General features: G+C 41.0%; 1 protein-coding gene across 5 annotated transcripts in view; it reads right to left on the minus strand.

Annotated features, from left to right (window-relative positions):
• nav2a (neuron navigator 2a) overlaps positions 1–18,825 on the minus strand; it is a 249,627-nt gene that overhangs the window by 122,690 nt on the left and 108,112 nt on the right. For all 5 annotated transcript variants that reach the window (XM_041783529.1, XM_041783537.1, XM_041783559.1 and 2 more), the window contains exons 2-3: positions 9,054–9,171; positions 1,877–1,929 (exon numbers count right to left, since the gene is read on the minus strand). In XM_041783529.1, coding sequence (XP_041639463.1) covers positions 1,877–1,929; positions 9,054–9,171 — 171 coding nt within the window. The remainder of the gene's footprint in view (positions 1–1,876; positions 1,930–9,053; positions 9,172–18,825) is intronic.

Genomic DNA, 18,825 nt, shown 5'->3' on the forward strand with positions numbered 1-18,825 from the left:
CCCAGAAAAGAGATGCCATCGAGCTTGACCTTGGCTGCAGCGGGACATGTATCGAGCTTTACTCTAGCCGCCCTCACCCTCTTTCCAGCCTTGGGTCGTGGAATATCAGGACTCTGAGGAACCCTTAGCACCCTGCATGGCTAAAACGTATGCACATGACGATATATATAAAACACACTGCCTATAATGCACAATGTAAAACTGAACAAGTTGAAAATACTTAAAATATCTGTTTGAAACTGATTATGTCAAAATTTTCAAGTTGTCGAAAGAGATTAACTCAAGTTTAAATATGTAATTTTCACTTATAAATAAAAAAATTGAGATATCAGAAGCGACTGATTACATATTTGTCTAGTAGCAGGCACTTAGTCATTTTAAGTTATTTAAACTCAATTTTATTGGTACATTTATGTTAGGTTAACTTGAATTTTAAAGTTAAATTATACTATAGAAACTTCCCTATACTTAAAAACTGTGTGTAAATCCAGCTCAAAACATTATATTTAAATATTTTTTGTAAAGCCACATGCTCTCATACACTGTAAATTTCTTTTGTGTTTTCCATACACTTTAATATTAAGAATGATCGGGTACAGTTCGCTTAAGACTAAAAACGTGTTCTTTCAGCTCAGAGAAATAGAACTGAAACAGCTACTGTATTTTGGATTTTGAAGTTAATGCAACTCATTGTTTTTAACAACCTTCTACTGTTCCGTCTGACAGTGTGCTTAGTTGTGGATGATGTCCCCCCACTCAACAAGATTTCTGATCATAAATATTAAACATGTCTAAGAGTTCAAATCATAGCGCTCCAGTCCTCTTCTGGGCAGACCAGAGAAAATCTGTTAAGATGACCTTTAGACCCATCTGAGAATCAGGCTTCTCTTGACTTTGGTTAAAAGGAGAGAAACTGACCCCAAACTGGTGCAATTGGCTTGAAACCTTATTTGTGCCCGGCTAAGATAGATCAGTTGTTTAGGCATAAAACACCACAGAATTAATGCTTCACCCTACAAGATAGAGCATTCTGATACAAATGAACATTCTGCCGTTATATTTGACTGTAAATACCTACATAAATTTCTCTATCTAAATCAAACAAAGCAGACATCATCCTCATCATCCAGATGTCTCCACATAGTAATGCAGCTCCATGTGGGTATGTTTGTTTATAATGAGGGAGGGTTCAGGGATCAGCTGTGCTTTCACCTCCTCCTCAGTTGTTAACTATGGGTGTATCTCTCTCTCCCTCTCTCTCTCTCCCTCACTCCCTTTCTCTCTCTCTCGAGTGCATCAGGAGGCTTCGACAGTCTGGCTGGTGGCCAAAAATAGCCCCCTCAGCTGGCACACTGGCCCAATTTACGACCCTTCACATTCATCTGAGGGCAGCCCTGCCCTGAGCCCTGCCGGCTCACTTCCCACAGAGAAACACCAAACTGTGAAAACACTGAAATCCCACCATCAGTGTCACAAAGACCATCCTACTTGAATTCCCCCTGAATGTCACAGCAGACACAAAAACATCAAAACTGTCTGTAAACATTTTCTTTGTCATAAGTGCTGCCTGATTTCCCCCCTGGAGATCACAGGAACGCAGTCTCTTTTTCATGATGAGGCTAAAGCGGCCCCAAAAACCAAAGCCTGGGACGCTTTCATCTGCCAGAAGCCTTAGCCAGAGGTTTATCGGACGGCGGCCCACAAAGGGACCACAAAAGTAAAAATAAATGGAGTAAGTTTTCACCAGTGACTTCTGTGAGCAGCTCCCAGAGAGGGCCACATGAGACGCTAACATGGGACATGGAAGAGGCGTGGTGCCTCACATACAAACACAGAGAGGTGAATAACGCAACATCCAGCCAAAACAAACACTTACCATCTGAGAACGGCTCTTTGGACAGCCATTGATGTCGTCAATCTTCTCATTGGCTGCAGAAAGACAGAGAAAAAATGAGTGAATGGAAGCTCTTTAGCTGTAATCCTCTTTTATTTCCAGTAGATTTCCTCGTATGTTTGAGTCTGCAGACAGTTTCAGTCTGAGTGAGGAGAGCAGAGGTGTTCACGCCGCGGACTGCAACCCCCGTCACTCCCCTCCCACAGAGACATGAAACACTATCTGGTCACAGCAAATGGGAAAGGGGCCGCTGGGGGCCTGACAGAGGTGTGTGCTGCCTGAGGGGGCATGGGAGGGGCAGGGGGGTATTTGTGTGCGTGCTGTCAAGGATTCCTCCCGCCTATTAGAGGCCAGGCCCACAGCAGCTGAGACACGGTCATCAGCTCACAGCTGACAACTGCACCGACAGCACGGCCACGGCATCAGGAGGCCTGCTGAGGCCCACGGTGCAGCTCCATGTCAGGGCCTTGTTCTGCACCACCTATGCTGTGAAATGTTCCTTTAGAGGTACAGAAAATTAAACAGCTGTGACTCTTGATGTATCTTTGAAAAACTAATGTTTTATAGCAGAAACGTTCTGATTTAGACTCCAAAACTATTTTTTTTTTCATTTTGACCCCTTTAAAAAAAGCTTGGACGACTTTTGACCCCTTGTCCTGGGTTGTTAACATGCCTTCGTGTTACAAGCTTAGCCATGAGGGTGTTTTTATTTCACTGGTCTAGAGTGAGTAGAGTCAACTTTATCAGGCGGCTCAGGATCAGGTGCAGATTTTGGCTCCACCCCCTGAATGTCATTCCTCGCTCTTGCCTCAAAAAAAAAAAAAGCCAGAACAACATCTTTAAAATCACTTGACTTTAATCAGCTAGATCCTCATTGCGCCCTGACCATGGTTTGTAATATGATGTAAACCTGTGGTTCTCAACCTGTTCAGGCCACGACCCCAAAAATAAAGGTGCCAGAGACCGGGGACCCCCACTGTACCTGAAGGTGGTTGAACACAGCCATGCACAATCAAGAAAGGTTGTGTGCAGACAAGTGTGCAGGGATAAAGGGGAGAGCTTTCTGGGACCCAGCCATACCGGGGTCCATGGAGGTCAGTAAAACCATGGTCCATTGTGAAGTTAAGCTGTGAAAACCATATTTTATATTTGACCTGAATAATAAGCACTATTATCAAAGAAACAAATATCTTAATTTATTAATTTGTGTAGTAAAAAGCCTTCTTTAAATAAAAATAACTTATAAAAAAATAATTAAAATAGGCTAAAAATTGTCAAAATTGGTTAATAATGGAAAGAAATGATGGAAAGAAATGATGAAAAATGTGATGCAATTGGATTTTTAAAGAAAATAATTTAGTTAAAAGTGGCAAAAACTAGATAAAAGTGTAAAAAAAGAAAAAAACAAAATGGGTTGAAGTGGCAAAAAACGGGCACAAAATGATACCACAAAGTGGTAAAAGGGGACGATAAAGTGGCTGAAATGGCTTTTAAGTGCAAAAACAATGGTGGAAATTAGGTGGACTGGGATGAAAAATTGATATGAACTGGCAAAAATGGGTTAACTGTGGTTAAAATGGGTAAAAAGGAGTGTAAAGAGTGGCTGATTGAGGCGACAATAGGCAGAAAGTGGCAAGAATTTGGTTAAAAAAACAGGCAGAAAAAAAGTGATGAAAAGGGTTTAAAATGGACAAAAATGAGTTTAAGTGACAAAAATGTGTTAATATTGGCTAAATTGTTGTTAAGTGATAAAAAAAAACAGGATTAACATTTGGTCAAACTGGTAAAAAGTGGCAACAGTGTCATTTAAAAAAGTTCTTCGTTTTTGCATCAGGTGACCCCTCTCAGTGTCTCAGGACCCCCTATGGGACCCCAAGGTTGAGAACCACTGATGTAAACTACTGAGCTATCTAGAGCGATAAGGATGAAGAGACTTTGAATGTTTCCTGCCAAGTTTAATAGAATTAAAACATCCCTATGCTGGGGTAATGAGTTAAAACAGTGTCATAGAGCTCTATAATTACAGAAATAGTCTCAGTAAATGTGTGAACACATTAAAGTGATTGATGATTTCTAACGACTGCTGAAGACGTCGGTTTCTGTGCTTCCTGAAAATTGCAGCCTGTGGTGACACCCAAGTGAGACTGTAATTTTGAGTTTCACATTTAAACTTCAAACTCCAGAAGTGTTTCCAAATATAGAAATAATACATGCAAACACAATCTTCAGCTCTGACTTTTGATGTAAAACAAACCATCAGTTAGACCGTTAAAGGCTTCTATAGGGAGAGATATGTAAACAAAGACTGGGAGCTAAGAATAAAAGTTTTAATTTATGAACGCTAACGACGGCCTCGGTGTGAAAGTTTCCATCTCTCAGTGTCCCGCCTGTGGCTGAGAGTAGGTCAGATAACTAAACAGGTGTCACATCCGGTCCCAGTGTGGCTGTTCTGACACCAGCAGGCTGATCCAGTTTCACCAGTGCTTGTGTGCTGTTAAGTTTTCCCGGTGGACAGGAGGCAGAGAGGAGAGGCTGAACAGGTGAATGGATGTTTGTGGTTGGTGTTGTTTCAGCAGGAGAGCAGAGGAGCAGTGGTCAGCTGTCAGAGTGTAGATATGGTGTATAAATCTGATATTGTCAGGGTAATACTGGCTGAATGGATGGTGCTATTGTGGCACTATTTCAGGATCAGGACTGTAGAAAATCTCCCAGAAGAGACGTTAGAATCTACACCTGCATTTTGACTATTTAAAGTGAATGAGTGTTCTACTTCCTGAATGCCTGAAAAGTCTCTTTTATTAGTAAAATATGCTTCCATGCTGAGGACAGCTAAGTCTGGAGGCTTTGTGTTTCAACATTTTTCAGGTTTTTGTTCATGTAATACCTCAAGGATGCTTTGGGAGACTTTCTCCAAACTTTGCCCAGGGGATGTCAGATGATCCGTTGATTACCCCAAGATATCAATGTTTAGTGGGGTGCATTCATACGAGATACAAGTCTGTAATATCCCTGAATAGACTGACATTTCAAGCAGAATTCAAGCTTGAACTGCATGACAGCTGTAATAAATAATACTATTCAATATTCATTTCTTGCTTAGTTATACTGCACTAACTCATTTTTGGATCCTTGGTACAGTGCATTCAGAAAGCAGACCCCTTTCACTTTATCAGTTTTGTTATGTTGCAGCCTGATGCTACAGATGAAAAAACATTTTTTTATTCTCATTAATCAACTGTGCACTCAGTACTTTTGATTTTGATTCAGATTTCGTTCAGGTTCCTCACATTTCTCTGGATCTTTGCTGAGATATGTATACACCTTGTTTGGAGTCCACCTGTGGTAAATTAGATTGATCGGACATGATTGGAAAGGCACACACCTCTTTAAAGAAGGCTGCACAGCTGATATCAAAGCAAAAACCAAGCCATGTCAAAGGAACTGCCTGCAGAGCTCAGAGACAGGATTAGTGGAACGCGTAGATCAGGGGAAGGCTACAAGGTTCCCACGAGCACAGTGGCCTCCATCATTCTCAAATAAAAGTTTGGTACAACCAGGACTCATACAAGAGCTGGTCGCCTGGCCAAACAGAGCAATTGAGGGAGAAGGGCCTTAGTAAGAGAGGTGACCAAGAAGCTGATGATCACTCTCTGAGCTCCAGAGATCCTGTGTGGAGATGGGACAAAGCTCCAGAAGGGAAACACTCACTGCAGCCCTCCACTGATCTCTTTATGGCAGAGTGGCTAGATAGGAGCCTCAGCCCTGTGAAAATCACATGAAAGCCCACATAGAGTTTGCGAAACACTCCACGTAAAGGCAAAGCAGGCTTTAATGTGTTTTGCACATAAATGCAGAAGGCTCATCTTGTTCTATTGGGTATGCAACAATTTCTGCAGCATTCATCTTTCTTTGAATGCTCTGATTTTTTAAGCATTGTATTTTCATCTGCTAAATTAAGGGGCTTTCTTGCTTTCTGTGAACAACTGCACACCATGTGTATAGGTATTTGCACTGCTGCTTATTCACAAGCATACCCATGTCTCCCTTCAGTCCCTCATTACACCTTTTGTACATACTTTTTGTGTTTTTCTTAAATATTCTATTTTATATTTATACAATGCTTTTATTTTATCTCATTCTATTTAAGTGCCTGTCAGAGGATAAACTGCCCTTTTAATCCTCTAGGTACTTGTTTTGCACCAAAACCCCACATCAGACTTCTTGTGTGATAAAATTAGATAAAACTAGAGAACCATATAGTACTCTGCAAACCACCTCAGTGGAAATTTAGATCCATCAGGCAGGAATACACATAATTATAAATAACTTTAAGCTCCTGAGTTTAGTTCCTTTACTTATTTTAGGAAAAGGCTCCCTGAATGTAACCACACCCGCTTCAGATTCTCTTCAGCCATCCTCCATGCTGAAGTCACTGAAGCTGCCTTTAAAGTTCCTCACAGCCTGAGAATAAACTGGAGCCAATGTGGAAAATGATGTTGTGAGAGGCTGAGGCCCTCAAGCATGTGTTGTTAATACGTCTAACATACTGATTAAAACCCCCCTGATGCCTGCTGACCAGTGTGACTTCACTGTAACAGGGGAATCACATGATTCAGCCACTGTAACAGAACAGTGAGACTCCTCTGCACTGAGCGTACAGTAGGAAGAGTTAATGTGGGTCAGAGACACACGAGGGAAAAGCTGGGAGCAGAGTCAGTGACACACTGAGTCACCGGTCAGCTGGTGTGGGACCGTCTCAGCCCCGAGGCTGTCTGCAGAAGAAATGACAGACTGAGGACGCACTGACCAAATGACAAGACTGATGATAACACAGAGCAGCGTGAGGGTCAAAAACACAGGGCAGCGGCCCACTTCTACTCTCCACACTGGGTTTATCATCTGTACGGATGTCTGATTTTACTCCTGCTGAAAACTCCAACTTTTCTGTTCAGTTCTGGGCCATGAGATACTTTAAACTTTTAAGGGGACTAAACAGAGTCTATGGCAGAAAAAATGTTTGACAATCAGTAGATGTTTCAGCTGCAAATGCTAACATATATGTATTCTTGAAAGTGTATTTGTACTTGAAAGTGAGCTTTAACATCCACAGCACGACCAGGGGCTCATGGCAACCCTACTAACTACCCTAGGACGTGCTTACTTGCCACATCTACCCCTTTCTCTTCCCTAAAGGTGTGGACTTTGTTATTTCTTTAACAGATTATTTTTCCATGCCAACAGTCATATGTAAGGACATCCAAAGCATGACCTGGGTTGTGCCCACCCTCCTTCCCTTTGATGTTGCCCTCAGGTGGCTAACTTACCACATCTTCACCTTTCTTCAGCCTCAATTTTCTGCACAAACATGCCAGAAAGTTCTGCACAGTACTCTATAATGCTACTAATCCTTACATCAAAATCTTAAATCCAAAAATCAAGCTAACCAGCTCCCTGAATACTTGTGACGGTTAAACATTTTATCTTGGGTTAAAATGTTATTTGAAAACAGAGAAAAAGGCAGAGGCACAAGACTGTGTACTGATTTTTTACGAGGCTGAAGGGACGACCTATCCCAAAATCTATTGTAATATATGAAATATGATTTTATTCCTTAAAAATGATAGATTTTAACACTGTTCATTCTGTCTATGCTTATCTTTATTCTAGTGTTTATGTTTTAAATGATAATGTTGTAATATATTGTAGTTTGTGCATGTATAGCTACATATTATGGTGGCATGTGCTGTCATTGCTCCTGGCTTGGCGGGCATTTCCACTGTTTCTGCAGTCTGCACCAATCAGACTACGCAATCCATGCCGCGCCTGGGGGCATTTGAGCCCAAAGTCTAGTATGTTTGACGAGCGTGAGAATGCTCTTCCATGCTTGGGTGCAGCAAATATGTGGACCGGTGATGTCACTAGCCCAGTGGGGAATGACCCCGCCCCTCTAACACTACAATGATATAAAATTACAGAGCAGTTCATCTCAGTACAGTCTGTAGCTGATGTCACTGCCTTTACTGAAAGTTAACAGTCAGTTAAATGCATTTTTTTTCATTGTGAGGTAAATTTCCTGAATCTATCAGCCGGTATGGATCATTTAAAGTATCATAACAGAGATTTGAGCCATATGAGCTTGTCTCTTCTTCTAAGGTCAATGTAAGGTCAAAGGGCAGGCTAATGGCATGAGTGCTTTCCTCCATTCAGATTGTAGCATTTTTTAAATTTGAGTGGCTCATATTATATATAAAGTTTGAGTATGAACACATATTGTCCTTATAAAACACTTTAAAGTGAAAACAATGATGATCAATGAAAACTGATGATGACTTCAGCTGAGGTTGGTTTGTTGATCTCTCTGCTCTGACAGTATTTACAGCTGATAAATGCTGATGTCTATTGCCAAAATACTGGTTGTAAATATCAGCAGAAATTTTCATATCTGCCGATATCATGACGATAATATCGTCATCAAAAAGCATCATACATCAGTAATATTTTCAACAACTTCAACAAATATTTTTAGTCATCCTTATGAATCCTATTATATTTTCATATTTATGCTCTCACTGAAACTACATTTAAAAAAAAAATGAATTAAATCCAAATCAAAGCTTGTCAAACGGCTGGGTAGTTTCAATATTTTTTTTCATGAGAAGGACATCATAAAGAAATTTTGTCTGACAGTAAGGAGGGGTGGTGCATAAGGAAGGATCACTTCCTGGTGAGGACAGATCTTGGTTGCTGAATACATTTTTGCATTAAACAAGCACTGAACTCCAACAAATTCACTTGTGATTCTTGGAGCCGGACTGAAAAAGCTGGATTCAAAAGTGTACTTTAGGGATTTTTCCTAATTCATGCACTCTACGGAAGAAATTTGGTCCAATGTGATGGACTTGTTATCTCTTTTTTGATGAGTCACACTGAAACTGACACCATTGCATCAGATAACAGAGTTAAATTGTTTAAATTAAAGGTTATAAAGTTGAATTCCGCAACATAAACTCTTTTCTTGCAAATCAGAAGCCTGCTATGTCCACCTTTGGTCTGAAGTTACCACTGTTTTTGTCCTAGAAGGTCAGTCATGCCTTTAAAGAGACATTTTCAATGACTCCAATCACTCCATTGACTTTGCACTCTTGTGTGTTTTCCTTACCTACGACCTGGATGATCTCTGCCAGCAGCACACCGTCTGTGACGTCTGTTTGCAGGTCCTTGATCAGACGCTTGTGTCCTGACTTGGCAAGGTAGTGGTTGGCCCAGTCCGTGTAGATCTGCGGTCACACACAAACACAACCCCAGCATTCAGTTAGCAGCCAATAAAGACAAAAATCCAGTCCAGAAAAAAATGACGGGGCAACCCTGCCAGGTCGTCCACGTGTTTCAAACTCCATAAACACTTGAAAACTACAAAAGGTTTGAATTGTTGGAGCAAATTTACGACTCTAATAAAATAACAACATGGTTGAATGGGAGCAGAGTAGCCCTCTTTCTTTTGTTGGGGCTGCGATCTGGCATATATCCGCGTGGTATTCAAATTGGGGCCATTGTGCTCAGCCAGGGCATTCATCTCAGAGCGCACGGCGGCTGTTTTCAATGGGCCATGCTGACATCACTCTCAGGGGACAGAAAAGACCCTTCACTGCCTGGGGGAGGAGGGGAGCAGGGGGGCAGAGCATGCATCTGAATAATCTGAATAGCTTCCTTCATAATTAGTCGCCAAACTCTTTCTCTTCTACTCACATCAAGAGAGGAGACTTTCTATTTCTGGCTCTCAGAGGTTGAGGAGAGCATTATTCCTCATAAAGAAGTTATTTTTGAGGAACAGATACCTCGAGTCTACAGTCTCTAGTTTTTTGCATCATCCCCTGGATTGTCTGTAAACTGTAGCAAACTTTAGAGGAGCTTCCCTCCCACAGGGATCTGAAACATGTGCAACAGCTCCACTAAATAAAGACGAGCTTTCCTCTACGTCCCACAATGTTTCACACAAAAACAAAAAACTGACAAAGACAACAAAAGACAGACAACAGAATGCTTAAATAAGCAGGTCACTGCCTGCTTTCTTTACAATTAAAGCCTGAGAAAGATGTGTCATAAGATTTATGTGTTCCTCACTTTACTTTTTCATGCTACATGTATGAACACAAAAACACATGATAACAATGACACCCTTATTCATGAAAGTTCTTATCAACTCTAATATCAGTCCTAATGCTAAGAGTGGTCTAAGCTGAGTAGAGCTGGAGTTAAAATGTTCAAAAGGTCATGATTTCATCTGTTATATCTATTTTATATTACTGAAATAAGAAACTCTTCATCTACACGACTATAATTATTGAAGTTTAACATCATGACATTTTATTCACATTCACCCAATAGTCATTTGCTGCACATGAAAGCATCAAAATACAACTGTCTGTCTACTTGTCAAGTCCACTCAACAACTTTTATTTTGCTACATACTTCACCATGTATTTCTATATTGGATTAATATTTTCACTAATAGGGCTTGCTCCAAAGTTTGGGAGAACTTCAGCTCTGCTCTGAGCAGATGAGAAGGAAAAATGAGACAGGAGACCCCCCCACTGCACTTGAAGGTGGTTGAACACAGACATGCACGATCAAGAAAAGTCATGTGCAGACAAGGCCGCCCACAAGGGGGGATAAATGGGAGAGCTTTCTGGGGCTCAGCCAAACTGGGGGCACATGGAGGTCAGCAAAATGATGATTGTTAAGTTAAGCTGTGATAGTCTTCTAAATTGCCTTCTTAATAATGAAAATCCCTTATCTTAAAAACAGAATTAAAATGGCTTAAAAATGGCTAAAATAGATTGAAAATGGCAATAGTTGGTGAAAAGGGTGGAGAAATGGGATTTTGATAGTAGCAGCAGTGGGTTACAAGTGCAGATGTATTCGCCCATTTCTGTGTTCTCAATGGCGAATCCATCTTGCAAAGCTCCCGCCTGAACAGTTTGGGCCCAGTCAGAAAGTGACAGGACCAATCGGCGACAAGGGGCAGTACTTTCAGGTGCGGCAGAGTCGTGATGTAAGAAAGCAGCAACAACAGGCTGGTGCAATTATGGTGGAAGACATTAGCCTGGATGCTGCTAAAGCGCCAGACCACATTTCTTCATCAAAAGAAGGACAAAGAACAGCAGTGATTTGTTTTCTTTTCAAAAACCACAAAAGTCTACAGTCACCATGGTTCGTGTTATGCAGTTCTCTATGGAGTTTACTACTCGCTAGCGGCTACGTCACCTGTTTCGTTGCTCTGATATGCCCGTAAAGATGTGACAGGCAGAACGCTCATCCAATCATCCTACGAGTTTTTTTTTTTTTTCAAAGGCTCTGCCCTTTCCCAAACAGTGTCTATGGGAGGTTTACCAAATGGATGTGTGAAACAAATCCATCTGGCATGTCAGGTTGGAAAAAATGGGCATACCAAGTAGTGAAATGTGGTTAAAATGGACAAAAAGGGGCGTAAAAAGTGGTTAATAGTGGCAATAATGGATCAAAATGGGTCAAAACTTGTCTCAACTGGTGTTAAAGGTGCAGTGTGTAGAAATTGGAATTTTAGCAACATCTTGCATTCAGATTTTAGAATGAGCCGATCTGTTACCAAAACATCACATCACTAAGCGACGAGAGCCTGTGAAGACCAAAAAGGATCGTGAGCTGGACATCATTTACAGCAGTGACGAGGGGAGGGTTTATTCATTCATATTTGTAACCATTATTTTTATAGATTATACGTCAGGCTTCTTCTCCGCCTGCCTTCTAGGTAGCTTTCAGGACCGGCGGGCAGGTTCGTATTTAAAAATCGCCTCCGTGAGCGCGACCCGCTGTAATTTAAATTCAAAAAGCTTTTCTCTAATTTTGTAAAAAGAAAACTAAAGTTTTAAGGGGATGATTGTGCACTTATTTTAACATACCTCACATAAATATATAAACATTATATCCCATTTACACTGTTTCTGTTCGGCGAAATGCTGCCAACTTCTACACACTGCACCTTTAAGTGGCAAATGTGTAATGTTAAAAAAATATTCTTATTTTTTTCAAGGCATCTGGAGACCCCCTCGTTGTGTCTCACAACCTCCAAGGGTGTCCTGACCCTTATGTTGAGAACCACTGGTTTAGACTATGTGTTGCACCCATACTTTGCATGCATTAACAACAATAACCTGCTGGAGCACACCTCTTCCATCCATGCCAGGGCCAAGTAAGCATTCCATGCATAAACATGGTATGAAGCCCTCACACTGGTCAAACCAACTCAACTTCAGAGCTCTGGCATGCTTAGATAGGGCAGCTTCTCTGATTGCATTCTATGATATATATAACTAATTTGGTTGATATAAAGACATTCTGGGACCTTTGGGGCACTTGGACCTTGCTTTTGGAGCCAAAGTTCCTCCCCAGTGGCTTTTTATTGAAAATTGAAATAAAATTTTAATACCTTTTTTCCTCACTCTTGGCGCCTTATTTATATTCAAAATACCTGACTTAATGGTTGGCAGTAGTTTACAATGTAAATCTCTTGATGCACATCTACAGTATTATGATTGTATTTTGAAACTCCATGAAGCATGAGGCCCCAGACAACCGCCTTCCTTTGCCTAATAGTAGAACGACCTGTGATTACGCAATTAGGGGAAAAAGCATCCCAAATGTCTGATAGCCGTGGCTCTTACTAAAGGTTGATTGTTGCTGCTTCTATAGTTCTCTAGTCGCCATTTTACTTTGTATAAATGTGTAATCTAATCTCTCTGTGTAAGCTGGACAATGCAAACTTTCCAAACAACTTAAGCTTTTCTTTGAATGCAGTGAAATTCAAGTGTGTTTGTTATTGCTGAATCAGTGCACAGCATTGTTGTTGTCAAACCTTTCCGCAGACATGAACCCACAGCATGCACGCTGAGGTGTGTAACACGGCGTTGACCCTTGTTTCTTTATGTTTACACTGTAAACAGACCTGGAGCGTATCCCGCCACACTACTCATCGGATGAATCACGGCAGCTTACAACAGGTGTGAGAACTTCAAAGGCACATACACATACACACTAATCTTCACACGTAAGCTCGAATGCAAAAAGGTTTATGAGCATACACGACCACACATTAAACACAAAGAGTCTCGGAGCGACATTTAAACCACACTGCTGCATACCCAAACACAAATGCAGCGTTATAAAACGTCTCCTGAGTGACACGGCGAGCTAAAAAAGCCTCGGAGCGGCAGGATTAGACTCCATCCTTTCATTCATACTCTCAGCTGGTCATGGAGAACAGGAAGTGCAGCGGTAAGGAGCTTTTGTGTGTGTGTAAGCTCTCTTTGAAGTACTTTGGGCAGGTAAATGGAGTGTAATTAAAACAGAGGTGAAATGGGTAGCTGTCAGTCACAGAGCTGCAAACTACAGAGGGGGTCACACAGCCGGAGGGGAGGAGGGGGGGTATGAGGGTCTATGAGTGGAAAGAAAAAAGGGAGGGGGCAAGCCTCAACAGGTTGATTCTTAGAGCTAAAAATGAAACTTTTTGAGTGATGTTTTGTGTTTCTGATGTCTTTCTTTCTGCTAAAACATCCTAACCAGACTCAAAAACCCATTATAGCACAGCTTTTGGAATACTTTGGGCTTTTCAGCATATGGAAATATTCAAAGGCAATAATGCAACAAAAACTTTTTTTAAAATGGGCAAAAAGCTCTATAAAGAGCACAAAGATAAAACCAGGACTACAACCTGGTGATTATTTGTAACTGCCAGACAGTAAATGTTTAGTGGTGGCTCAGCAAGACGGGCTAGGGTTGGCTGTTGGCTTTGACCTTGCACCACAGGAAATCAATCAGTTCATCTTTAAATCAAAATGGACATTGGTGCAAAGTTTGAGCAAAATTCCTCCAAGCATATCTGAAAAACACCATATGGACAAAAGTTTTCAGCCATCTGACCATAACACAAACAGGGACTGTAATGCCACTGTATTCAAAAGCATGTACTTGGATATGGAGTTGGCCCCCTTTTGCAGCTGTAACAGCTCCACTCTTCAAGATTTTGATTTAAGTTTTCCGGTGGAAACTTTTGGCCATTCATTCTGTAGAGGCACTGGTTTTGGACAAGAAGGCCTGGCAAGAAATCTCTGTTCCAGATCATACCAAAAGTGCTCGATGGGGTTGAGATCAGGGCTCTGTTTGGGCCAGTCAAGTTCTTTCACGCTGAACTCATCATAGTCATGGTTTGTTCACTGGGGCGTAGTCACGTTGGAATAAAAAAGGGCCAAAACTGTTGCCACAAAGTTGGAAGCATAGAATGGTCACTTTCGTCCACTTAGAGGACACCAATGAGGTTAATTTATCCAATTTTTCCCTCTAATAGGGCAAAAAATTGTGCATACTGGCACCAAAGAGGGCACATACTGTGCTCATCTAACAGTGGCAAACAAAGGGGCCCTTTTGCAGCAATCTTTCGAACACTGAGGCACCAAGTGGGTGGATCACCCCACATGCCCCCCTCTGAGTCCACCAGTGCTGAGCCTTTTTTTGGGTCCATAATACAAATGCAAAAAAAACAAAAAAACAAAAAAACAAAAAACAAACAAAAAAAAAATGTCATGCACTCAAACCTTTCATTCTTAGTCTGATGCATTTATTTTTATATACACTGTGCAAATTTGATAATGTTTCTGTACTGCAAAGAGCAAAAGCAGTGAAGATGATTCCATGGCTTTTCAAACCACAATGGGTCCATCCAATATGGCAGAGATCTTCATCTGGCACAAGCCTGTGTGTTTCAGCGCTGTACCAACTTGACAAGATGGAGCCCAACTTTCAATCCAGTCTCTGTTATATGACTGTGGGTGCAAATTCTGGTCTTTTTCTATCATGTTCAATGGTTAATATTTGCATAATTGGAAAATCATAGTTTTCAAAGTGAGGTTTCAGTGTGAGGGAAGAGATAGATTATCCAATAACTGACTTGGACTGATGTGAAAATGCAGAGTGAAAGTAATTTCAAATGAAAATTGACTCTGTGCAAAAACCTTAAAAGTTAAAGACACAAAATGTAAAAAGTAGCACATTTACACAACATTTATTTTTACTAATAAGTATTTTAATGGAAAACAGCAGGTGAAGATGACATATCTGCTCACTTAAAACTTGCTAATGGAAATTTAATGTTAAAAGTGCCAAACTGCTCATCACTAATTATAATGGCTATGCCTTTAGGAGCAACTTCAGTGCACGTCAACGCCTACCCTCTGTGTGCCCCATATATTACATCATGCCCACAAACTAAAGACAATGTCAGTAACAAAGCTTTAAAAACACCACGAATGAGTAAATCCAGATCGTGTGTGTTTGAACCACGTCTATACTGAAGCTTCTCTGATCTAAACATCACTTTAAAGATCACAGACAGAGAAACAGTGAGGTGGGGGCTGATGAGAAGCAGCCATCTGATCTGAGGGTCTTTTTAATAAGCTGCATGTTTAGTGAAGAGGAATATTGACCCCATAATGACTCAATATCTATCAGACAGAAATGAGGTACTGCTGACTCCAGCCTGCTTCTACATGAAAGGAAACCAGTCTGCATATTGAACAGAGAATTTAATCAAAACTTCCCAGGGTTGTAAACGACTGATGAATTGATATTGTCATTATATACTAAATTAAATTCATGCAATGGATCAGAGGGAGGCTTATGGGCTAAGTGGTGGGCATTATTACCTCTCAGGACAGTCGATTAAAGAAAGGGGGAAGTCGGTTGACATTTATGGTACCAATAAATGTGTCTGCAGCTCTGAATATCAAAACATGGCACAAAGCAGGAGACACTTGCAAACAGGTATTATGCAAACATGAAGAATGCATCCCATAAATGACGGTTCCTCTTTAATGGCACAACAAACATAGTCATGTTTGTTCCTGTTCCACTGCAACAATGCACACTGAGTGATTTGACCATGCAACAGTGCAAAGCAAGAAAATAAATCATGAACATGACAAGGCCAGAATCTTGAGAGATAAGCACCGGGGCATCCAGCAGTCGCTCTGTTAGCATCCATATGTCAGCGATGACTGACAACAAGAGTGATGTGAAGTGTTTAACAGGAGCAATTGTTGAAGAGGGAAAAACCCTCCAACAAGAGAAACTCCCATTAATCCTGACACTCTCCTCCTGGGATTGAAGGTCTTTTTTAGGAGCTGTAAATCAGTGCTATAGTGTCAGGGACATTCCAGTTCGGCAACATGACACTGACTCATTCACACAGCCAGGCATGTATGGAAAATGTCATCTGTGCTTTAAAGAGATGTTTGAAATCCTGGAAATGGAAGTTGTCAGCCTAGGTTTAAAAACTGACCATGAAAATGTTCGGGCAGTTACATAGTTTGTTATTTTTGATCTGGACATGAAGATGTTGCCTTTGATATGATAAGATTAAAGGGCTTTTTGTGCAACTTTCAGAGTAGATTATCAGACTAAAACAAGCGCTTTCTTTAGACACACTTCCCTCATCCCGGACTAACTGTGAGATAGAAAGTGGTTTTGATTTGATTTGATTCCTCAGTTCAGTCAGGAACACCCTTGTCACACATTTTACCATTTTAGTGTAAAATGGACATACAGTTCTACTTGGCAGAGAAGGCTTTGTTTGAAAGATGTCACCTGGTTCAAGAAGCATGCTTTGACGTTGCATATGGAAACCCATATCAATACATTAATTACAATGTGTACTGAATACATTAAAATCAGTTTAAAAGTAGTTAATACATAGTAGCATGAATCTAAATATGAGGAAGCAACAAGCTTTATGCTATAAAGGAGGAGGCTGGGGTGGAGGAGGCTAAGATTTCCCTGCAGAAGCAGCATCAGCATAGTGCATCAGCATTATTGCAAGCAGGGATTAATGAGAAGTATGTCATATTTGAATACACTGCTGCACTGAGAGAATACGCTATGATCTGGCACATGGCTAACCTAACTACCTGTATGAAGTACCATCTTTAATCACCACAGCGCTTAACAGTTGTTGTCCACTTTTTTCCACAGCCATCTACTTCCTTTTTTGCAGACTACAATAGAAACTCACAGCTCGACCAATCAGAGTTGTGCTATGACACTCTAGGATTGTGGGTAATGGAGTGCAGTGATCCAAGATCATGAATAAATGCTTCTTTCTTAAAACAAGGTTGAAATATACTTGGTTGTATATTCATATAGGTTTATTTCACTCACAATATAGACCTGCTTTTATTTTGAAAGAAAATAAGGACCTTCAGGTAGATAGACCATTATTACATTTGCTTAACATGGAGAAAGGAACTTATGGACTAAGAAGGTAATAAGATAAATGTTTGATGACAGGGCTGCATGGAGGCGCAGGGGTTAGAGCTGTTGCTTCACAGCAAGAAGGTCCCTGGTTCATTTTCCTGTAAGGGCCTTTCTGTGTGGAGTTTGCATGTTCTCCCTGTGCAAGTGGGTACTCCTACCACCAAAAGCATGCTCATTAGGTTACTTAGTGACTCTAAAATTGGCCGTAGGTGTGAATGTGAGTGTGCCTGGTTGTCTGTCTCTACATGTCAGCCCTGTGATTGACTAGCAACCAGTCCAGGGTGTACCCTGCCTCTCGCCCAATGACAGCTGCAATAGAAAATGGATGGATGGATGTTTGATAATGCAAGGTTAAGATGACTTTTGACTTGTCCACTGAGCTGAGACTTTAAGGAGCAGTGCTATATTTATATATATCACTGTGGCTGCAGAGAGAGTTTTGCAAAGGTTTAGCCAAAACATGCTGAAAGGGACAATAAAGCATGCAACTAATACACTTTTAAATAATTAATACGCTAATTATCAATCACTAATTATGGAACTGCTGCGAGCCCTACTTTTAATCAACCTCTATAAATACACTGCTCTCTAGCAAGCATTGCATAACAGCCTGTACCAATTTGCATGTTCACATAATAGAATTAAATTACAGCCTTTAAAAGTTGCTGAAAGTTTCTTCAAAGCCTGTGCCGATCTGGGATGAGTGGCTCTCTCAAACAGCTGTCGTTTTCTCCCTCACAAAGACAGAAATCTGCCTCTCATCCAGCTTCCCCGCTGCCTCTGCTTGCTGAGTCACAGGCTGCTGTGCGATGCCTACAGAAAGACATGACGCACACAGGACACCCCCGCAGCTCTGGGTCAGCTGGAGCAAGGGCAGCCAGGACTCCACACAGAGACAGTGCCCTTCATGTGAAGGGGACTTTCTGCAGAGGGGAGAGTGAAAAGTGAGTGTTCTGTTCGGGGCCGGCGTCTTGGCTGCAGGTGCAGAGGAGGAAGTTAGCAAAGTCACGACAGATGATGACAGGGGATGATTACAGAGCAGGAAGCAGATGTGCTTTTGTATTTTTTGTGGTCGTGTGCGTGTGTTTGTGTTCACATTACTTCACTCTTTCATCTCTATTGATGTTTGAACTGACACTGATTTGGTAAGTGGATTACTTGGCTGCTTAAATATGCAGAAATCTTTTCATATACAAATCATTGCTAGTGGGTGACAGTATTTTAGTGCAAAATGTAGAATTTCCACTCTAAATTATCTAAATTAATTAGAAAATACTAAACCTGTATACAAATGTCTTAGTTGAGAACTTACAAATCTCTTAGTTGAGAATTTAGATCACCTCAGATTTTTCCATCAGTTTCCACAATTGAAAAAAACTTCATGTTCATACTTTAAAAGGGATGTCTCATTGCTTGAGACAAGAAAGCACCTACTAACACTAAACTGATGCAATCCAGACTTCAAAACCTAAAACGTGATGATGAGCTGTCGGCCATATCATCCTGCCAGCCTTGACTGCATATCTATAGAAGACAGCCTACACTTCCTAAGTCCCCCAGGGTGAGGAAACTGTCTTCTTTTGGTGTCATCT

The sequence above is a fragment of the Cheilinus undulatus genome, linkage group 1, assembly GCF_018320785.1.
Source record: "Cheilinus undulatus linkage group 1, ASM1832078v1, whole genome shotgun sequence".
NCBI classification, from domain to species: Eukaryota; Metazoa; Chordata; class Actinopteri; order Labriformes; family Labridae; genus Cheilinus; species Cheilinus undulatus.